The 23,938-nt window shown below is 41.9% G+C and overlaps 1 protein-coding gene across 1 annotated transcript; it reads left to right on the top strand.

The window, feature by feature from the left end:
• The first annotated feature begins 208 nt into the window (after nt 1-208).
• LOC143282467 (protein canopy homolog 2-like) lies at nt 209-8,180 on the top strand. The gene is made up of 6 exons (XM_076588117.1): nt 209-326; nt 920-1,017; nt 1,345-1,460; nt 3,566-3,757; nt 4,443-4,542; nt 6,299-8,180. Exons 2-6 carry the CDS (start codon nt 921-923, stop codon nt 6,499-6,501), a joined length of 708 nt encoding a protein of 235 aa, XP_076444232.1. The 5' UTR covers nt 209-326; nt 920; the 3' UTR covers nt 6,502-8,180.
• Nucleotides 8,181-23,938: the final 15,758 nt, after the last annotated feature.

The following is a 23,938-nucleotide window of genomic DNA, read 5'->3' as shown; positions in this document are numbered from 1 at the left end:
GGAATTCTGCACAAAGATTCATGCTTGTGACGATATGACACAAAACTGTGCGTTTTTATATGCCATTACATTTAGCAATAAGCAATATAAGTCCCTCCAGTGTGTTATAGGAATGTACTATTTTAAAGAAATAACAAATGTTTGACGTCATCAGGTATCGTGCTGATTGTGGAGACAGGAAGGTGGATTGTTACTATTATTAAACAACGCGTCTGCTATTAACACGTGTGACATATTTTGATTTGCAGGAAGCAGAGTCTTTCCGCTCACATTGTGCCAGGCAAGTACAGAGACAGGGACTGCAATTTCGAGCCGTTTATATACAGGTAGAGTGGGAAAATTGTTTTCTTTTAAGTAATAAAAAGTTAAAGAACTGTAAAAGAAAAAAACAAACAAAACAACAACGAACAAAAAACAAACAAACAAACCCCCCCCCCAAAACATACAGACTTTGTTTTGATTCTCTCTCTCTCTCTCTCTCTCTCTCTCTTATGTGCAGTGTGGTAGGCTGTGGGTTTTGCTCTTTTTTATTTTTCATAATTCAATCTTTTCTTCTTTTTTTTTTCCAAACATCTTTTTTCCCCATTTCATTTTCTTTTGAATCATGAATGATTGCAACAGCTAGGGAGCTGTTTGTTCATTTTATCGTTTAAAACAACAACAAAAAATAGTATCAAAGAGTGACCAAGAGTGTCTGTAGCGAGATCCAGTGTGGATTATATATAGTTTGTTTGTCTACATGTATCTATACACTCATATGCACACACACACACACACACACACACACACACACACACACACACACACACACACATATTAAAAAAAAAAAACGTTTTAAAAAGATATTTTTCTTGTGTTTTTTTCTTTTCATTTTTTTCCTTGTCTTTACACAATTTGTGTTATGTTGATGTGTTGACAGGATGGGTTTCCATGGCAACACATGGATGCTGGTGACATTGGTGCTGATACTGGGATACCAGAGCTCTGCAAAATTTGACAAGAGCCTGTATTGTTCTAGTCAGTTCTCTCTGTATGTGGTGTATTGTGATGAGTTTGTGTGCATATATGATATGTGTGTGTGTGTGTGTGTTTCTGTGTGTTTCTGTGACTGTGTCTGTGTGCATGCATACATGTTTGTGTGTGTGTTTGTGTGTGTGTGTGTGTGTGTGTGTGCGTGCATGTGCATGTGTGTGTGTGTGTGTGTGTGTGCGCGTGTGTGTGTGTGCATACATGTGTGTGTTTGTGTTTGTGTGTGTGTGTGCGTGTGTGTGTGTGTGTGAGAGAGAGAAAGAGAGAGAGAGAGAGCAAGCAAGCATTACAACTTTGTCAATGCTATTTGCCCAGTATGCCGAGCAGTGGTGGAAGAAATCATCATACGAATCAGCGAGAGTGACCCCAACAGAAAGGTGAAGGTCACAAGCTTTAGAATGGGTGCTAATGGCAAGAAACATGTCGTGGAGGTAAGGGTTCTTTTGTTGTGTGTGTGTGTGTGTGTGTGTGTGTGTGTGTGTGTGTGTGTGTGAGAGAGAGAGAGAGAGAGAGAGAGAGAGACTAATATATAGGAGGAGCAGTGGTAGAATTGGTTAGGTATTGAATTTTTGATCTTGTGTTCACTAATTATCACGGTTAAAGATCCCATTTCAGTATGGTGCTGTGGCCTTGAGAAAGTCATTTTGCTCCAATTTTCTTCTCTCCACCCTGGTGTGAACGAGTACTGTATTATAAGAGGTTTAACCCATTAACTAACAGGGAAATATAACTCCTGCTGCAAGACCTTTGCCAGGGAAATCAGTGAAAATGGGTATAAATGAATGAAAAAATCTACAGGCTACACTGTCAAAAGTACACAAACCATATGCTTTTTTTTTTAAAAAGGAAATTAAATTAGCTTTTTGTTGAAATCACTTTTGAAATTATGGGTTGTACAGATTATGATTTTGAGTTGGTTGAACAACAAAACTTATTTTGGCTATGTAGTTTTATATTGGAGGTATCATAGCAGAATTGGTAGGGCTGGAGTTTTTTATCCAGTGCCCAGATGGGTGCAACAGCCAAGTGGTTGGAGTGCTGGACTTTCAATCTGAGGGTCCTGGGTTCGAATCTCGGTAACAGCGCCTGGTGGGTAAAGGGTGATTTTTCTAATCTGCCAGGTCAACATATGTGCAGACCTGTTTGTGCCTGAACCCCTTTCGTGTGTATACGCAAACAGAAGATAAATACGCATGTTAAAGATCCTGTAATCCAGGTCAGCGTTCAGTGGGTTATGGAAACAAGAACATACCCAGCATGCACACCCCTGAAAACGGAGTATGGTTGTCTGCTTGGTGGATTAGAAATGGTCATGCACGTAAAAGCCCACTCATGTACATACGAGTGAACGTGGGAGTTGCAGCCCATGTCAGAAGAAGAGAAGAAGAAGCTCCAGTGGTCAGGGTTCGATCCTCTGTTTTGACCTGGAGTTGGGTCTGTGGGAAAGGCACTTTACTCTGATTTTACTCACTCCATCCAGATATAAATGGGTACCTGACTTTGGTTGGGGAAGGCTAAAACGGTGGAAAGAGAGGATTTAGCTTCGCCTTACTATGTCGAAACCTAGACACAGTGGATATGAATTCACAGCCCTGATGGCTATAAAAGGCTATAGGACATCTAACCTTTTAACTCAAATGTCAAATTTATTGATGCCTAAAACATAGCAATTTAATTGCACACAGGGTATTGAAATCAGGATGTTTGTTCAGTCAGTACCAGTTGCCACCATATTGCTGAGCCAAATGTAATAAGTGAACTAACTGCACCAACTTATGAGTTATGGGATGTGTAGGGTTTTCTCCCTTTAATAAAGTCTCAGCCTGAAGCAACAAACACTGCAAATGTAAAATCTGCTCATCAACTACAAAATAAGCCAGAGCACTGGAGCAAGAAAATAAGTTCAAGGGGTGTGAATTATTGAATTGTAGGTTTTTTTTTTATTGATTTGACTCAATGATTACTTTTTATGCATTATTACACTGGAAGATAACAGTTTATAAGCATCATTATGAAAGGTTTCGAAACACTTCCAGTTTAAACATTCTGTTACAACAAATCAAAGTTATTACAGTGAGTTTTCTCAAAATAGGTTGATACTGACTTATGCTCTGTGTATCTGATGTTGAGAAAAAAGTCCTTGAGGAAATATGGAAAATGATGAAAATGATGTTATAGGTCACAAGAGTTAGTCTCATTTTGGCATTTAGGATCATGCACACACATACACACACACACACACACACACACACACACACACACACACACACACACACACATTATGCTCATTTTGGGATTTAGGATCATGCACACACACACACACACACACACACACGTTATGCTCATTTTGGGATTTACGATCATGCACACACACACACACACACACACACAACACACACACACACACACACACACACACAGCATCTTATCTCTCTCTCTCTGTCTTTCACTCACACCTGTTATCCCTTTCTTTGTGTCAGTTCGCAATCTCTCTATTTCTCACATTACTTTTCCTTCCAATGTTTTCTTGCTACAGAAACCATACGCCAGATCCAATGAACATCTCTCCAAGATCTTTGCGGAAGTCTGTGACACTATGAAGGACTACGGTCTACGGCAGCTACCCAACAGAAAGCTGACCATAATCAGAATAAGGTCGCGCTCTGGCCAGGATCTGAACATTGATGCGGGGGCCACTGAAAATATCCAGAACACATTCAAAGGATATGTAAGTATGGTGATAAAAATGAACACTTGCTGCCAAGTCTGTAAAACTGATTTTACTGCTTTTAACATAAAACGAACTCTGGTTCTTGAGTCTATAAAACTCATTTTACTGCCATGATCCACTGTCATTTCATCTAATCACAGTCCCTGAAGAAAAGGACATATGGTGTGGGAGGTTGACACTTCTTATCAAACGTTTTTAGTCACACTGCTCTTATCAAAGGTTTTGAATGTTTAGACTGGTTTTTAAGTATTGTGATGGTATGTTTTAAGTATAATGATACTAGTGTTTAGTATTGTGATATGAGATGATTCCATGATTTAAGCATTGTGATATCTAGTACGTATCTTGACTGGGTTTTTTGTTCTTTGTTTTTTGACTTATGCTGACTGAAACAATGGATTGAGATTCCTTTCAGCCACTCCTTACAGTAGATTTTATTTCTTTTTATGGTTTAGGTTTTGTTTTGCTGGTGTTGTTGCTGTTAAGGCTGTGTGTTCTGTTGTTATTCCGTTGTTCAACATACAAGCACCCACACACCTACAGAAACACACACACACACATGCGCGCGCACACATACAGAATCCGCCCCCCCCCCCCGCCCCCAGCCCCTCCCCCCCCCCACATACATACACACACACAAGAAGAGTGAGTTGTCAGTTTTGTGTCACGTGTGTTACAACAGTGTACAGCACTGATTGATGAAAGTGAGGATGACATGTGGACCCTGTTCAAACTGGAGGACCTTCACACCATTGAATCTGAACTGTGTGGCAAGCTGGCTGGTGAGTGAGTGGCTTACTGGTATAAAAAGATAAGAAACATTTTCTCTCCCTTTCTCTCTGTCTCTCTCTATATATGAGTTCTTTTTTTTTAGTCAATCCTTGTTTGTTATGTACGGTAATAATCCCAAATGAGGAGCCTTACACTTTGTGTGGAATTGAATTGATTGACAGATGTGTTATAAGCCCTTGACATGAACATTTTGTTTATTCAGTAAAATGTCATGTCATGTCATGTCTCTCTCTCTCACTCTCTCTCTCTCTATGTATGTATGTAAACACACACACACACACACACACACACACACTTATTAGTCGTTTTGTCCGAGCATGACCATCAGAACAGCAGAGGAGGCAACTGCTGTATCGACTATCTAGGCTATCTTGCCCAGCTCACATCCCCATTCTCTTAGCCAAGAGGGCTTCAGGATGATCCCCAAAGGCCAACTATTCCCAGTGCAGTCGTGCCTCCTAGTTAGAGAGTCATGAATCCCATTGCAGTGGAGAAACCATCAGTCATACAGCTCTTAGTTTTCTGTTGGCCCGAGCATAAGCTCTTGTCAGTCTCTTATGTAAGGCGAGCATTGACCCTTGACTGGTTTAACTCACTCAGTATGGCCAGCCCTCTCTTCTCCTCTACACAGACCCTTCGGATGTCCAGTGGGTGTCTGCATGACCCAACCTTTAGCTTCTGTCGTCAGAATTGTGGTATTCTTTGTCAACATTCACGTCTTCAGTATAAGAGCCTTCCGCTTGCAATATTTTGATGATGGTAATTGGGGTGAAACGCTGTTAACGTCGTCTCTTTCACAGTTCGTATGGAGAGAGTTAAAGAGATGAGAAACATTTGCTGTAAACCATGATGTGAGTGCCCACATCCTCTTTACACAAATTGAACTCTAAAGTTGGGAGTGGGCATTTACTGGGCACACTACCCTTTGCAGGAGCTCATTCCCTTACACTACTGGCTGGGTGTTTGCTATAACACTTGTGAAATCTCTCGTTAAACTGGTGATATCAATAGGAAATTGTGCAAATGTGCAATGTGTGATTTTCCTGTTTGAAAGTCTCCTTTCTCTCTGTCTTTGTCTCCGTTTCCCTTTGTCTTTGTCTCCTTCATTCATTCATTCATCATTCACACTTTCTTTCTTTCTTTCTTTTGTGCTCTTGTTTGTGTTAGAGAGAGAGAGAGAGAGAGAGAGAGAGAGAGAGAGAGAGAGATTGGGGGTGGGAGGTCGGTGTTTATTAGATACAGGCAATTTACAAGATAGTTTAATGGTCAACAATGATTTATTAAATATAGAACACCTTAAATTGTAGTAAAAAAAATCAACCCATGTGCATGTAATTTATGTGAAAAACCCCTGCCTTATTGCAAAAGAGGCAACACAAATACAAAAGACATACATATTATGACACGTCCAGATATGCAGGTGCACATGTACATTCTTGAGCACCACACAAACACACACACATGCTCACATGCATTCAAATGCGTGCACGCGCGCACGCACACACACACACACACACACACACACACACATACACAAACACACACACACACACACACACACACACACCACACACACACATCCATCCACCACCACCTCCCCATCCCCCTCATGCAGCTCTCTCTCTCTCTCTCTGTCACACACACACACACACACACACACACACACACACACACTCACACACACACTTACACACACACACACACACACTGTTTCAACTTCTACCATATTTTACAATGTGATGACAGGCATGTGTACGGAAGAGGATCTGAACCAGCCTTTCTCCGACCTGATGGAGACAGAATACTATGCCCAATATACCACCTTCAGCAGGGGCTACCAAGAACAGCCAGAGGAAATCTACGCCATGGATGGTGAAGAATATGGGGATGAGAAAGTGATACCACCCGTTGATCATTCCAACAGACAAGACAGAATGGATGAGTTATGATGAAACATCCGATTGATATTATTCTTTACTTTACAGGACTATTCTTTCTTGTCCAAGCGAACAACTTAATAGTCTGTACTTTACAGGACCATTCTTTGTAGTCCAAGTAAACAACACAATATTTTTTACTTTACAGAACCACTCTTTATAGTCCAAGCAAACAACTCAGTATTCTGTACTTTTCAGGAGAAGACCATTCTTTCCAGTCCAAGCAAACATCTTAATATTTTGTACTTTGTGGAACCATTTTTCCTGGTCCAAGCAAAGACTGTATTACAGTCTTTGTTCCAAGTGATATTTCTGTATATTTTGATTACAAAAATTCTATTCTTTTTATTGGAATTGGATAAAATTATTGTGTTCATAAGTATTATTTTTGTAACTCATTTTACTTGATATTGTGCAGACCATATAATATAGTATTTGGTCCAAGTGAGATTTCTATATTTTGATTTTTTTCCTTTCTTTTTATTGGATTTTGATAAAGCTGTTGTGTTCATAAGTATCATTTTTGTATACCTTTTTATTGATGTTCTGGAAAAAACAACACAACAACAATGTTTAATGTGATATCCTCCTTTTGGCTTGTTTCCACTGTGTAATGCCACCCATATTTATCTGCTTCTTTTTTTCTGCCTGCAAGTGTATTATCCAAGTGGATTTTTGCACAGAATTTTGTCAGGGGAATGCTTTTTGTTGCTTTGAGTTCTTTTACATCCACTTAGTGCATGCTACACATGAGGCCTCAGTTTATCATCTCATCCAAATGACTAGCATCCAGACCACTACTCAAGGTCTAGTGGAGGGGGAGAAAAGACTGGCAAGTGTAGGATTCGATCCCATGGGCTCAGATTCTCTAACTGGGCCACCACAGTACTCTGATGATGAATGATGATGGCAGTGCTCCTGTACAGGTGTGTTTAGCTTTGGGGTATTGTTACCATCCCTATTCTGACATCAAACAAGTCCAAGAGACATCGACACCCACCGTGATGGTCAGGAAATTTGAGCGACACTGCCAAAGATGCATCCGAGAAGTGAACAGCAACTGACTGTGGGGTCTCAGTCTTCCCATTTGATCACACAGAGCATTCATCTCTGGTCAAGACATGGGCCGAGCAGCCTGGCAATGTCACTGTCCTCTGATGGCGTCCTCCCAGACATCGGTCCATGACACTGATGTGCAGACCTGCTAGTGCATGAACCCCGTTCATGCCAATACGTATAGATCCAGTGTTTGATGGGTTATGGAAACAAGAACATACCTGGCATGCACCCCCCCAAAAAATGGTGGGGGTAAAAACATTCATACATGTAAAAGCCCACTTGTGTATTTGAGGGAATGTGGGAGTCGCAGCCCACGAACGAAAAAGAAGAAGGCTATGACACTAAAATTTTTGCCATGGTTTCTGTTTATTTTTACCTCTTACTTTTGTCACCGTGTATGTGTGTAAAATTTGTTGCTTGTGTGAAGTGATTTTTATTGATCTACCAGGATGCTCAAACTGTGTGCCAAAGTTATTTTAAGGTATAGACTTGAATGATTTCCAGCTGGAATCACGATCTCTCAAACTGTTTTGTGATCTAGTCATCATGTATATAGTAATACTTTTAGTGTTTTGTATTGCTATAATACTCTTTGTTTGGGTCTGTGATGCTTTAAGAATAAACTTGTGTTCACTGTATATTTGTATGAAAAGGTCCTGGTCTTGTTTATATGATGGTGTTTATGGAGTTGCATAGTATGTTGATCTGTCTGTCCATCTTGTATCTTGTGAACACAGATCCATTTTGTTTCATGCAGGTTTGCTGCTGGCATTGCTGTATCAAAGTCAGCTGTCTATATCTGTTCATGTGTCTGTCTTTTAACAGTCTGCCTGTAACAGTTATCTGCCCATCTTTTTTCTACTTGTTTTTATATTTCCCTTTTTCGTGAATCGTTATGCTAATTACCAGGCTGTTAAGGCAGTTTGTTTTGAGGCATGTTCTGTCACTGTCACTGATCTCATAACCGGACTTGGATGTGGGGGTGCTGCACTGCTGAACACATCACCAAGTGTCTCTGTTTCTGGCAGTTTTGGGACAGGGACTGGGTTCCAGCAAAAGCTCCTCTCTGTCCACTCAGTCATGTTGTCTGCCCACTTCTTTCACTGTCCGCCTCATCTTCCTTTCTCCTGCACTGTTCCCTGAAAGATGGTCTTGGAGAGCCTGTCGGATCTTGTCACGTGGCTATACCATCTCATTTTTCCATTTTTTCATTGTGTTCAGAAGGTCCTTATACTGTTCAACAATAATCTGATGGTTTTCTGGCAGTTTAATTACTTTTTCTTAGATAACAAATAATTACTGTACTGTAGGGTTGTTGCAATAAATCTCTCTGGCCATTTGTTAAATGTTCTTCACCAAGGTCAAATTCAGAAGTGTTAGTTGTGGCTTCTCTAAATGGCATGGCAAGGGATTGGGTGGTGTTAGTGCTCACTCCATTGAGGAAGGTGGCAGAATGGTTAATGCACTTATATGCCAGTACAGGGTTTGAACTGCGGTCTCACCCTTTCTCCCAAGTTGGACTGAACATCTAGCTCTTCAGATAAGAAGATAAACAGAAGTCCCATATGCAGCACACACTTGGCGCACTGAAAATGAACCCATGGCAACATAAGTTGTCCTCCAGCAAAATTCTGTCATTTAAATCCACTCTGATAGGTCCGCATGGCAGACAGGAGGATCCCGAAGATGCTTTTGTATGGCCAGCTGAAGGAAGGCCACCGCGAACTTGGAAGACCCTGCAAGCACTTCAAGGACTCCTTGAAGACAAACCTCAAAGCCTGTGACATAGACATCGCTTCCTGGGAAACTGATGCCCTTGACCGCTGTCACTGGAGGATGCTGTGCTCTAGTGGGTAAGAGACATTTGAAAACAAGAGAACCCTGGCCATTAAGGAGAAGCATGAGCGAAGGAAGCAGGGCTCAACTTCTGGAGACGTTTTCCCTTGCAACACCTGTGGGAAGTGCTGCGCATCCAGAATCGGCTTCTTCTCCCATATGAGGACACACACGGACAGATAAGCCTGCCTGCCTACTCATCCGTCGGTCCGACGGAAGACTCCATCAGATAGGTACACAAATATATTATGTATGCGCTCAAGGTCTGACCAGCATGTTGGGTTTTGCTGCTGTTCAGGCCTTGCAGATGTGGTCTAGCATAATTATATTGATTTGTCTGAACACAGTGACACCTTTTTGAGACACCGAAACTTGATGCGGGAAATATATCAATACTACTTGTCCTCCTGTTTCTGTACATTCCTGGGCGTGGTAATCATGCTCATCCATCATTCAATTGATAACGAAAAGAAGAAAAAGAACAGGAGAAAAAAAGGAAGAAGAAGAAGAAGAAGAAGAAAAAAAGTTCAAGGGAGACAACGGACATGAGCAGGAGTTCAAAGAACTTTGAATGATTACTTCCCTTATGCGGCTCGCCGCTCTGTTTCGGACAATCTTTGATTGTTCCGCTTTCTAACATTAATCAACTGAATTAGTCGCTTCATCACATTTTCGCTGCGCGCGCGCGCGTCTCTCTCTCTCTCTCTCTGTGTGTGTGTGTGTGTGTGTGTGAGAGAGAGAGAGGAGTAACCTGAGAGATAAGCCATGCAACAGGTACTGACAAAGAACATGAGACTGGAAATTTTGCAGGGAGTTTTGAATAGGTGAACGTGAGTGACAGATTACGTTATCATATTTGCATTTCTCAACATTCTGTAGAAAAGAAAAAGAAAAAACCCCCAAAAGATTGATAGCCCACACCATGATTGAACATGTCTTTCATTGCACTTACCGTGACGCACTATTGCCTATGACGTCATATGCCTGGTGATGTAAACAAAGTAATATAATTACGCAACTTAACCTGTATTTTCAGTCAGATGGAAATTCAGTTCATGTGTTCGTTTATTATGTGCTCGTGAAGTGGGGAAAAAAAAAAAACAGCATCCAGGGGAAATATGCCCGAAAATAATATGTGAATATCGAATGTAAATCATCCAGTTGCCTCGTGAATTAGTCATCCAAGGAACACAAAAACCTGAGGGCTGGACTGAAAAGCGCGAAGCTATGATCTGGATTCTGTCAGAAATACATCGCGTACTGCAGACTGCGAGAGCATGGGGTTTTCATCTTCTGGACAAATATACGAGGTCTTAGGCCTGCAGGGATTTCATGCTGATCAAAGGAAACGAATGTATCGCCTAATCCAGTTGACCTTTTCTTCATCCCGAGACAACAGATACCACAACTAGTAGCCTGAGAGTCTGAGATGACTTCACATGAATGCGGATTGTCCATTCACTTGCCTTAGAGACAACCCGACCTGGAAGTGGAGGCCTAGAGACAACTTGGTCTAAAAGCAGGGGGCCACAAAGACAACCAGATCTAAAAGTAGGGTCCTTGAGACAACCAGATCTAAATGTGGGGCCCCTGAGACAAATAGATCTGAAAACAAAGCACAAGAAACAACCAGATTATAAAAGCAGGACCCCAGAAACAACCAGATTGTAAAAGTAGGGCCCTAGAGAAGCTATATCTTAAAAGTAGGGCCCTGGAAACAACTAGATTATACAAGTAGGGCCTTAGAGACAACAAAATTATTTTTAAAAAGGCCCTAGAGACAACAAGATTATAAAAAATAGGGTCCTAGAGACAACCAGATTGTGAAGGTGGCGTCTTAAAAACAACAAGATTGATACAAGTTAGGCGCAAGAGACAACCATATGATAAAAGTAGGGCCCTTAGAGACATTCAGATTGTAAAACGTAAGGCCCCAAGGGCAACCAGATTCTAAAAGGTTAGCCATAGAAACAACCAGATTGTAAAAAGTGGGGTCCCAAAAGCAGCCAGCAAAGGCAGCCAGATTATAAAAAGTAGGGCCCTTAGAATCAACCAGATTGTAAAAAGTGGGGCCCCAAAGGCAACCAGATTATAAAAGTTGGGCCCTAAAAACAACCGGATTATAAAGATTGGGGCCCTAAAAACAACCAGATTGTAAAAAGTTGGGCCCAAGAAACAACCAGATTATAAAAGTTGGACCCCAAGGGCAACCAGATTGTAACTAAAAATCGGGGCCATAGAAACAACCAGATTATAAAAGTGAGGCCCCCAAAGGCCACCATATTATAAAAGTTGGGCCATAGAAACAATAGAAACAACCAGATTATATAGTTGGGCCCCCAAAACAACCAAAGTATAAAAGCAGGGCCCTGAAGGCAACCAGATTATGAAAGTTGGGCCTTATAAACAATAGAAACAACCAGATTATATAAGTTGGGCCCCAAAGACAACCAGATTATAAAAGTTGGGCCATAGAAACAATCAGATTATAAAAGTTGGGCCCTAGAAACAACTGGATTATAAAAGTTGGGCCCTAGACACAACCAGATTACAAAAGTTGGGGCCATAGAAACAACCAGATTAAAAAAGTTGGGCTGTAAAAACAACCAGATTAAAAAAGTTGGGCCATAGAAACTACCAGATTATAGTCGGGCCCCAAAGGCTACCACATTATAAAAGTTGGGGCCCTAGAAGCAACAAGATTGTGAAAAGTGGGGCCCCGAAGGCAACCAGATTATAACAGTTAGGGCCCTAGAAACAACCAGATTGTGAAAAGTGGGGCCCCGAAGGCAACCAGATTATAACAGTTAGGGCCCTAGAAACAACCAGATTGTGAAAAGTGGGGCCCCGAAGGCAACCAGATTATAACAGTTAGGGCCCTAGAAACAACCAGATTGTGAAAAGTGGGGCCCCGAAGGCAACCAGATTATAACAGTTAGGGCCCTAGAAACAACCAGATTGTGAAAAGTGGGGCCCCGAAGGCAACCAGATTATAACAGTTAGGGCCCTAGAAACAACCAGATTGTGAAAAGTGGGGCCCCGAAGGCAACCAGATTATAACAGTTAGGGCCCTAGAAACAACCAGATTGTAAAAGTGGGGCCAATTATCTCCTGTCAGAACCACCATACCCGGCTCCACCAGTCTTCCAAAAGGAGCGGGAAGCACTTGGCTGCGGATTGGATGTCCAATGACAGCCACGATTTTCCACTACAAAGCCCCATGGCAAGCTGGGACTCCCACTTCCCCGAGGACGCCAGTGACTCTGTGTCTTTCAAGGAGTTGATGTTCAAGGCCACCAAATCTTTGGAGGTAAGACAGCGGTGGGAAGGGGTGGAGGTGCGGTTGGGGGGCGGCGGAGAGCCTGACGTGTGTGCGGGGAGCGACTAGTTTAACAAGATGAGAAGAAAAATTGTAATTTTATTAATTACACCAAACGGGTTTACTCTCTCTCTCTCTCTCTCTCTCTCTCTCTCTCTTTCATGTCACAACAGATTTGTGTGTGTGAAATTCGGGCTGCACAGAGAGTGCGTCGCTACACTTAGAGCGTCATTCTTTTTTTAAATTTTATTATTATTGGGAGGGGGAGGGGGAGGGGGTGTATTTTTTGCTTTCTCTCTCTCTCTCTCTCTCTCTCTCTCTCTCTGTGTGTGTGTGTGTGTGTGTGTGTGTGTGTGTGTGTGAAGGGCACTGGATGTATAAAGACTATGCGATGCTCGACGCCATGGTTCCGTCAGTACTTGTTGCAATACTATTATTAAAGATCACAGTATCAGTCATTCACTCGGGAAGTAGAAGATTCACATTCCATGTTCAGTCAGAGACAGATGATGGTAATCGTGGTGATGGTGATGGATGATGATGATGGTGATGATGATGATGATGGTGATGATGATCACGTGCCTGGTTCAATTTCTCGACGGACCAGTCTTCTCCTATTCTGCCTCAGTGGACGGGAGGTGAAAAGTTTGGTTTCTCAAGTTCGGTACCCGGCATCACCTGTGACTGGTGACTGGAATGATCACCATCACTCATCATTGCAACAGGCCTTCAGTACGCCACGCTACGTGTTATCTCGTTCTCCCAACAACACCCCTCACACACACACACACACACACACACACCCACAGACAGACGCACAGACACACAGACACACACACACACATACACAAACACACACACACAAACATACATGTATATGTATACTTGCACACACACACACACACACACACACACACACACACACACACACACACACACACACACACTCACTCTCTCTCTCTCTCTCTCTCTCTATATATATATATATATATATATCTTCTCTCTCTCAACTTTATGAGAGCTGAGACCTATGTGTTTTTGTTCATTTTAAACATTGTTTAAAATTACAGAAAGCCGATCGGATAGATCCCCCCAACCCCTCCCAAACACCATATTAGGCCTAAATGAATGGAAGCAAAAATGACATGCTTAACGTTTCTTTGAACTTCGGGCAACAAGCTAAAACGACACTGCAGACGCACAGAAGGTGTAACGTGCAGCGCATTAACAGCGCAAGGAAGCTGAGACTGCATAAGCACCATCACGGGTGACACGATTTCGTGGATTGGAACACGGACACAAATTAATACCATAGAAATACAAAGAAGAATGAATTCTCTCTCTCTCTCTCTCTCTCTCTCTCTCTCTCTCTCTCTCTCTCTCTCACACACACACACACACACAGAATGAGAGACGATACATACATGATGCTGTCAATGATCACATAAACAAAGGTATCTTTTCATGTAAATGATTTTCTTTGGAAAGGATGCTTGAATAGATAAAGCACACAGGGCATTAGGGGAGAAAAGCAGTAATGCCCTATCTTGAAACAGAGAATGGTAAAAAGGATGTGTATATATATATATATATATATATATATATATATATATATATATATAGAGAGAGAGAGAGAGAGAGAGAGAGAGAGAGAGAGAGAGAGATAAAACACATTTTTTTTTTTATATTCCAAGCATGTTATGAAGCAAAACCTCATAATAAACACACTGTTGTGAAACGAACTGATCGATGTCGATTATCTGGTAAAAGCTAGATAAAAACTTTTTAAATAATTTTTTTATTTTTTTTATTTTTATTTTATTTATTTATTTAAAAAAAAATTTTTTTAATCATTTTATTAGTATTACTATTATTATTACTACTATATTATGATTATTATTCATTTATTTATTTATTTATGTAAGCTTATCTATTATTTATTCCTCCGTTTTTTTTTTGTTTTTTTTTTCTCAAGGCCTGACTAAGCGCGTTGGGTTACGCTGCTGGTCAGGCATTTGCTTGGCAGATGTGGTGTAGCGTATATGGTTTGTCCGAACGCAGTGACGCCTCCTTGAGCAACTGAAACTGAAAACTGAAAACTGGTAAAGGCTAGGCTGGAGATAGCAATGAAAATGAAAGCACGGCTGACAACATAGCGATGGAAATGACTGACGGCACTGCTAGGTATTGTTAATCTGAAATTACAGAATAGTTGCTGTTGTGGTAAGAAGGAGATCAGTGTAGACAGAACACAACTACATGACTAAAATGAATAAAAAGTTAAATAAATAAGTAGTTGGGTAAATAAATAAATAAGCAAATAAACAGATGAATGAATAGATGTATACATATATATTAAAAACAAATAAAAAACAAATAAATATAATCAAGAAAACTAAAATACATCGATAACTCCATTGATCGAAGCCACTGTACAAGCAGAGGTTTTTTTTTTCCCTACTTCTGCAGCATTCAAATTATGTTCAGTATTTATTTCTTTTTATTTTATTTTTTCATTTTTGATTTTGATTCACTGCGATATTTCATTCACACACTGTGTTAGTCTATCAAATATGGTACCGTAGTAGACAGAACACAGCAGCGCTGAAGCCAGTCTCTCTAGAGTCTCTCTCCCCGGTGACAGCAGCCCGTTTTTTGTGTGTTTTTTGGGGTTTTTTTTTCCACACAAAACAATCTGTTGTGAGAAAAAGTATTACTATCCTATCATGTCCAGTCCAGTCCAGTCCATTCCAGCCCAATACAACACGACACAATACAATGCATTGCAACATACTACAATACATACAATACAGTGTAATACAATATAATTCAGCCGAATGGAACCCAACACAATTTAATACAAGATTGCAACACAGTCCAACCCAACCCAACAAAACACCGCAACCCAGCCCAGCCCAATACGATACAATGCAATACAATACAACCTAGCCCAACACAGTACAGTACAATACAATACACCTGGCCCAACACAATACAATACAACACAACAAAACACAACACACCACAGCACAACCCAACCCAACTCAGCCCAACATAATGACGCTTTGCACCATCTCCCCCAGGTGGTGATGGAGGAGGAGGAGGACGACGACGAGGAGCGGGGTCAGGAGACTCGTCTTCATCGGGGCGGCAGTGACAGGACGACGAAGAGCAGCATCAAACGTGCCCGCGGCCCGGCCTCCTGCAGCCTGCACTGCCGCCATAGTGCCTGCTGCCACGGCCAGGGGTGAGTGAGTGACTATCCACATCTTTGTTCGTGGACTGCAGCTCCCACGTTCACTCTTTTGTACACGAGTGGGCTTTTACGTGTATGACCGTTTTTACCCCGCCCCGCCATGTAGACAGCCACACTCCGTTTTCGGCGGGGTTGTGCATGCTGGGTACGTTCTTGTTTCCACCCATAACCCACCGAACGCTGACATGGATAACAGGATCTGGAGGGACGTGAACACTTTTGGGGGAGACACTCACTCAGTCTGGCTGTGCGACTATGCTATTATTATTATTATTATTGTCATTTGTAATGGGCTTAGCAGGTGGTATCCTAAGTAGGTGAAATCAAAACAGGCACTTCTGGAGGCCAGCAAAGCCGAAGTGACTCGGCTCAGTGCAGGGTCTCCTTTGATGTGTGGCCACCTGGCGACCTTGCTTCGATAGCTCCCTGCAGACTGCCGACGTTTGGACAACGGCAAACGAACCTTGGTGTGGCTGTGTAAAGGGTGGCACGAAATGAGCGGCGTAGGAGTAATGCCACTGAAACTATGCAGATGATGGGACAGAAAAGGTTTACCCAGTGCTGGCTTTGTGACCGCCCCCCCCCCTCCGGCCCCCCTCCCCCGCTCTCCGTATATATTATATCCTGGCAAATATTTAAACTTCTTCCACACGTAATCTTAATTTCCGTTTTCTTCCCCACACAGTCTTAATCATTGACCACTACTTTCCCACATAATATGATCACTGACTACTTCTTCCACACGTAATCTTAATCACCTGCTAATTTCTTACATAATATAACCTTGATCACTAACCACCTGTCCTTGGATTCAAACGCCTAACTTTTCCTTCTCCCTAATAATAGAGACCAAAAACCAGTTCCAGACAGTGTGGTCTTTCATGGTCTGCTGTCACGGTGATCTCGATTTTGAGTTACTCTTCATGTCCATGCCCGTGGGTCTTCGATTTCGACAAGTCAATGGGGACAGTCATTATGGTTAGAGAGAGACAGTGGTCATGCTCACACCAAGAAAGGCGCCCGCTCACTCTGGGTCCGTAGCAGAGGAGTTATAGTCATCAGTCGCGGGTAACGTCCTGCCGTACGTGGAATGAGAAAAAGTCACCACTAAACACACTGACCTCTAAAGTGACTTATCTACAGCGCACTGTCTCCTCTGGCGGGTGGCTCGATGGCGTGCTAATGATCTCGATCTTTCTCTGTGACTTCCTGGCGCATGGACGATGAGAGAGCAGTCCGAGATCCTAGATGTGGCCGTGTGTGTAGATGGAGAGACGACGCGGGGATTGGGGGATCAAAGGCGTGAGGATAATGTCATTGGGGTGGATATAAAAACAAGATAAACAGAAAACAGGTGAAGCAGAAGAGGTTTCTTCCCCCCCCCCGCCCACCCCCCCCGCCGCCAGCGAATCGTTCGAAGGTTGAGAACGGAAAAGAGGCCAGCAAAGCCTGTGTCTGTCAGATCGTAAACAGACAGATCAGTACGTGTTTTGGAGGCAGATCCACAGGGGCTGTCAGACTGCGCGGAGCTAATGGACACGGAGCGCCCGTGGAGGGGTTTGTCGTTCTTTATCTGGCATCGCCGGGCCTCTCCAAGACAATCTGGAGGAATTAACCAAGCACTGATCTTTAACGTTCGAACGTTCAAAAATCGGGAATCCGCGTTATTGCAAAGATTATTGCTGTGGATTTATTGGAAAGATTATTGCTGTGGATGTTTTCCCCCCATTCTTGAGCTAGGGTTTTGTGTGAGGCTTGGATGCGATCCTACGTATTTGTGAGAATTAACACGTGTGTTTTTGGGTTAAGCGTGGACAAGTAAGTATTCTTTCGTTGCGCAGATTGAGGTGCACTTTCGTGTGGGCAGAACACAGTCCTGAATCTTATTTATTTGCACACGTTTGCTTGTTTTGATCGCTCGCGCTTGCGCGTGCGGCTACACATACACAAGCCCGATCACACACACACACACACACACACACACACACACACACACACACACACACACACACAATAGTATAACACATTTTTAATGAAAAACTAACAACTATAACAGTGAACCAACTGGACTATTTAACAAGGAGTTGAAAAAGTCATACATTAGCAATGGACTGCTGATGATCGTCAACACTGAAGATGATTTCAGTTCAGGGATGTGAGACTTTAACATATCACAAGGTGGTATATGATCGGCTGTTATGTGAGCACCACAGCTGCAGGGAACAGTACTGACATATTTTGTCTTAAAAACAATTCATTTTCTATCTGCAGATTAGAGAAATGATTTGCCTCTTATGAAAATCATTATGGTAATTATTTTTAAACAAAACTTAAATAAATCATTTTCAATATGTAACACACACACACACACACACACACACACACACACACACACACACACACACACACACACACACACACACACACATTTTCGTACACAATAATTTCCCACGCCCCCTCCACCCACTCGATTTTTTTCCTACCCTCGTCTGATATCACTTACAGTGAAAAGACGTTAAACTAAAGAACGAACACACACACACACACACACACACACACACACACACACACACACACACACACACACACACACACACACACACACACACACACACACACACACACACACACACACACTACCCAAGAACATACACTATTAATTTCACACTCACGCGAAAGATGTGACCACAGAAACACCGTCCCTCCCCCACGCAATCTGCCGTATCAGTAGCTGAACTCAAGAAACATTCTTTTTTTGTGTTTTTGTTTTCATTTCAGTCTATCTATATCTATCTGCTCACCTGCATGCCTACCTACACACCGACCAGTGTCTATCAATCTAATTTCATGTATCAATTTTGATAGATAGGTGGATAGATAGATCATCTTTGACAGGAAGACAAATACACACAACAGACAGAAAGAAAAAAGAAAGGTCGGCGCCGTACCGTACTGACACGCTTTCCCTCGTGAGAGCAGCCCGTATTTAACTGAGAATAATGTATTGTACAATGGAATACAATGCAATACAATACAATACGATACAATACAATACAATAGCAGCCCGACCTTCACTGAGAATAATCTGTTATGACAGGAGAGTAATACAATAAAATAAATACAGTATGATACAATACAATACAATACAATACAATGCAATACAATACAATAGTTGTCCGAATTTCACGTGCGTGCGTGCGTGGGTGCGTGTGAGCGTGGATTAGAAGCGAAAGTATACAATAAGATAAATAAACACACAAAGAAATCTGTTATCCAAAAGGAAAACAACAACAACAACAACACCATTCTTTGGAAAAAAGATACTCGCTCACACTGCGAGACCTCATTTGGCATTTGTTAAACCATTAGGGAAACGTGACCACTTTGAACGTCTTGGCAAGATGTGGAACAGCTAGCCTTTCTTTCTTTCTTTCTTTCTTTCTTCCTTACTTCCTTTCTTTCTGCTCTTCGTTTGTTACTTCCTTCTATTTCTATGTTCCTATATTTCTTTTATCTTTTTTTTTCTTCCTCTTCTTCCTCCCTCCTCTTTCTTCCTTTCTTTCTTCTTTTCATTTGCTCATTCTCTCTCTCTCTCCTTTCATTCATTCATTCATTCTTTCTTTCTATCTGTCTGTCTGTCTTTTATCTTTTTATTCTTCTGTCGCTCCTCAGTCCATTCATGCACTTTCTGCTTTCCTTCTCTCTTCCCCCCCCCCCGCCCCCACTTTCCCTTGCAGAGGGAAACAACCAGCATTAAGACGGCGACTGTTCCAAGAAACCCAGCCCAAAACGATGATCATGGTGGTGGTGATGATAGTGATGATGATGGTGATGATAATATTGATGATGATGATGGTAACGATGATGATAATGGTTGTGATGATGATGATGATAATGATGGAGGTGGTGGTGAAAATGATGGTGATGATAATGATGGTGTTGGTGTTGGTGGTGAAAATGATGATGATGATGGTGGGGGTGGTGTTGGTGGTGAAGATGAAGATAATGATGCGATGATGATGATGTTGACGGTGGTGGTGGCGGTGTTAAAGATAATGATGATAATGATGTTGATGGTGGTGGTGGTGAAGAAGAAGAAGAAGATGATGACGACGATGATGACGATAATGACGATGGTAAAGATGCAACTCCAAACAACAAAGGATCGTTGAGAATACACACTACCATAACGCCCCCCCCAAAAAAAAAAAACAACAACAACAACCAAACAAAAAAACAAACAAACAAAAAAAAACACCCAACCCCAACCAAAAAACCACACACACCAAAAAGCAAAACAACAACAACAAAACAACAGCAACAACAACAACAACAACAACAAAATTCAAACAAAAAGACTACCAGACAGCCGCAAATTTTCAGCCGAGCACAAGAAAAAAAACTGCCTTTCTGAAGCGGTAATGACCATGTAAGTCGAAAGCGTCTGAGTAGAAAGGTAAGTGTTTCGCTCTCGGCTGGCTGCGTTGCATTATGAACGGATCTTAGCAGCCGCTAACTAAGTTTACACAGCGTGAAAAATTATCCAGTGTCTACGCTGATTCCACAGACTTCGGAAAACCCTTGACAGTGAGTGAGCAGACTTTGCGCTGCCAAAATCTCTCATAATAATGATAATAATAATAATGGTGATGATGATGATGATGATGGTGATGATGATGATGACGATTTACATTTGTATAGCACCTACCCTGTGGCTCAAAGCGCATTTGACTATACATGAGGCATGGATAAGACAGTTGAATATTGTGTACAAAAAACGAGAAGTTAAGATATAAACTCGCTAAAGACTGTAACATCGCTCACAAATCACATACTTTAAAGAATTTTAATTATCATTTTTTTTTCAAGCAAGCCAGTCCTGGTGTGTATTCGTCATAGTCGCCGGTGTGAACATTGTAAAAAAAAAAAAAAAAAAAAAAAAAAAAGAGATATAAACTCGCTAAAGACTAGCATCACTCGCATGTTTTTTTTTTTTTTTTTTTTTTTTTTCCCCCCCAAGCAAGCCAGTCCTGGTGTGTGTTCGTCATAGTCACCGGTGTAGTCTCGGTCTGTCTATTCGAGAAAGGTCATACTGTGGACAGTCTGCCGCCTTTTTTTTTGTTAGTATTATTTCTTAAATATTTTATTCTTGTTGAATGGCGCAATGAGCGTTTTGAACTTTTGGATATTGTTTGGAGTTTTTTTCTTCTTCTTCTTCTCTCTCTCTCTCTCTCTCTCTGTGTGTGTGTGTGTGTGTGTGTGTGTGTGTGTGTGTGTGTGTGTGTGCGTGCGTGCGTGCGTGTTTTCCTTGCCATGAAGAATGCAGCCACTTTGTTCGAGTTTAGATGATGATGATGATGATGACGGTGACGATAATGATGGTGATGATGATGACGACGATAATGATGACGATGACGACTATGATGACGATAATGATGAACTCTGTCCATATCCAGGGGGGTCTGCCTATGTTGCCATACCCGGAAAATGAAGAGGAAGGGCTGGAAGCACCTCTCGCTGTAAGTAAAGATTGGGTATTTCAAAAACAAAAATATTCACACACACACACACACACACACACACACACACACACACTTCTCAATGATTCAAATTGTTAGTTTCTGCACAAAAATCAAAAAGACAATAAAAAAATTAACTCATGGAGATACATATCTATATCTATATCGCCCACTGCATATATATATATATATATATATATATATATATATATATATGTGTGTGTGTGTGTGTGTGTGTGTGTGTAGAGAGAGAGATATATATATTTGTATTTGTATTTCTTTTTATCACAACAGATTTCTCTGTGTGAAATTCGGGCTGCTCTCCCCAGGGAGAGCGCGTCGCTACACTACAACGCCTACCGTTTTTTTGTATTTTTTCCTGAGTGCAATTTTATTTGTTTTTCCTATCGAAGTGGATTTTTCTACAGAATTTTACAACGAACAACCCTTTTGTTGCCGTGGGTTCTTTTACGTGCGCTAAGTGCATGCTGCACACGGGACCTCGGTTTATCGTCTCATCCGAATGACTAGCGTCCAGACCACCACTCAAGGTCTTGTGGAGGGGGAGAAAATATCGGCGGCTGAGCCGTGATTCGAACAGCGCGCTCAGATTCTCTCGCTTCCTAGGCGGACGCGTTACCTCTAGGCCATCACTATGTATATATTATCAGTGACTGACATAAGCTTACAGCCGGGCCAACAGCAAAGTGAGAACTGTATGATCAATGTTTTTTTTTTTACTGCAAAGGGAAGTCTTTTACAGCTTAGATTTTTGTGAAGGACAAGGACTCTCAAACTAGGAGGTAGGATTGCACTGGCTTTCAGTGCTGCATCCTTGGGGAACCACCCCAACGCCGACTGTTCTCCAACCCTCTTGGCCGATTGAGTGGGGATGTAATTTGGGCAAAACACTATCCACTATAATCAAATTCTAGTCTAGATATTCGGCACAGCAGTTGCCGCCTCTGCTGTCCTGATTGTTTCAGCCGGAAACGACTGACCATCACACACACACACACACACACACACACACACACACACACACACACATATATATATATATATATATACTCACGTGGTGGGAGCCCATCGCCTGTGGGAAGAAGTCAGTTGATAGACACACACTGGGGAACGTCACAGACATTTCAAACCCCATTGTTCTTCAGCCAGTGTCTCGATACGCCGTGCAAGGGCAGAGCCATGCAGCGTCCGCAAAGCCTTCTGTGCAGTTTAAGGAAGCCTAGTGTCTGCGTAGCCTACATGTTCCAGAAAATCTGTTAGTTTTATGAAACACATCTGAGGTCTCTGTGAGAGATCAGGGCGCTTTACATGAAAGAAAAATATTACAAGTTACATAAAACATTCATAACCACTCTTTCTCAACCCCCACCCCCCCTCCCGATTCCCCCCCACCCCCCGCCACACCCTTTCCCATTCTACATACATCCAAAGTGAGCTGACATGGGTGGTGTTGGAGAACAAGGAAGCTGAGAGTGCTTATAGATAGGTTTTAAAAAGGTGAGTTTTTAGTGATGAGCGTAAAGCGGAAATAGAATCAGATGAACGGATATGATGAGGAAGGCTGTTCCAGATGTGAGGAGCAGCAAAGAAGAAAGAACGTTCACCATAGGTTTTTGTATTGACACGAGGATGTTTCAAAAGAGTGGAGATTTCTTGCGGGAGTGTAAACACTGATAAGGTCAGAAAGATATGTAGGTCCTGTGGAGTGGAAAGCAGAATAGCAGAGACACGCAGCTTTGTATTTAATTCTCGCTTCAATGGGGAGGCAGTGTAGAGTGCGAAGGTGAGGAGAATGTGATCAGTACGTGGGACTCTGAGAATCAGACTGGCAGCATTGTTTCGAAGTTTTTGAATTCGCTGAAGAATATTATGTGGACAGCCTATGAGAAGATAATTACAGTAATCGATTCGTGACAGCACAAAAGCAGAAATAAGAGTTTTAGTAGTTTCAACAGAAAGGTACTGACGGATAGAGTTGATGCGACGAAGTTCACAACTGACTATGAATATCAAAGTTACTACCTGAGCATGTATGCTGAGGTTTGAGTCAAGAATGACTCCAAGGTTCCTTGCTGATTTAGAAAACTGAACTGTGGCATCACCAACCACAATAGAGGCAGGAAAAGAAGTAGATGTGGACATTCTTACAGAGGAAATAATCATAACTTCACTTTTGTCATAATTTAACTTTAGTTTGTTGAACGTCATCCAGGATTTAACATCGAGAATACAATCCTGCATTGACAGAATCAGACTATGTACTTGGTTTGGTTCTGCAGACTTTTGTAGCTGAATATCATCAGCAAAAGAGTGGTGAAGAACAGAATGGCCAGAAATGACATAAGAAAGAGGAGCAGCGTACAGAACGAACAGAATGGGGCCCAGGACAGAGCCTTGTGGCACACCATAGGAGATCAGGGTTCGATCAGACTTAAAGTT

Source organism: Babylonia areolata, chromosome 5, assembly GCF_041734735.1.
Source record: "Babylonia areolata isolate BAREFJ2019XMU chromosome 5, ASM4173473v1, whole genome shotgun sequence".
Classification (NCBI taxonomy): domain Eukaryota; kingdom Metazoa; phylum Mollusca; class Gastropoda; order Neogastropoda; family Buccinidae; genus Babylonia; species Babylonia areolata.
This window is presented reverse-complemented; position numbering and strand designations above follow the sequence as displayed.

Excerpts from the sequence above, each read along its gene's own strand:
- LOC143282467 (XM_076588117.1), top strand. The coding sequence starts at position 921 with ATGGGTTTCCATGGCAACACATGGATGCTGGTGACATTGGTGCTGATA. Across the intron at positions 1,018-1,344 it reads CAAGAGCCTGTATTGTTCTA|TATGCCGAGCAGTGGTGGAA; the intron begins GTCAGTTCTCTC and ends CTATTTGCCCAG. Across the intron at positions 1,461-3,565 it reads GCAAGAAACATGTCGTGGAG|AAACCATACGCCAGATCCAA; the intron begins GTAAGGGTTCTT and ends TTCTTGCTACAG.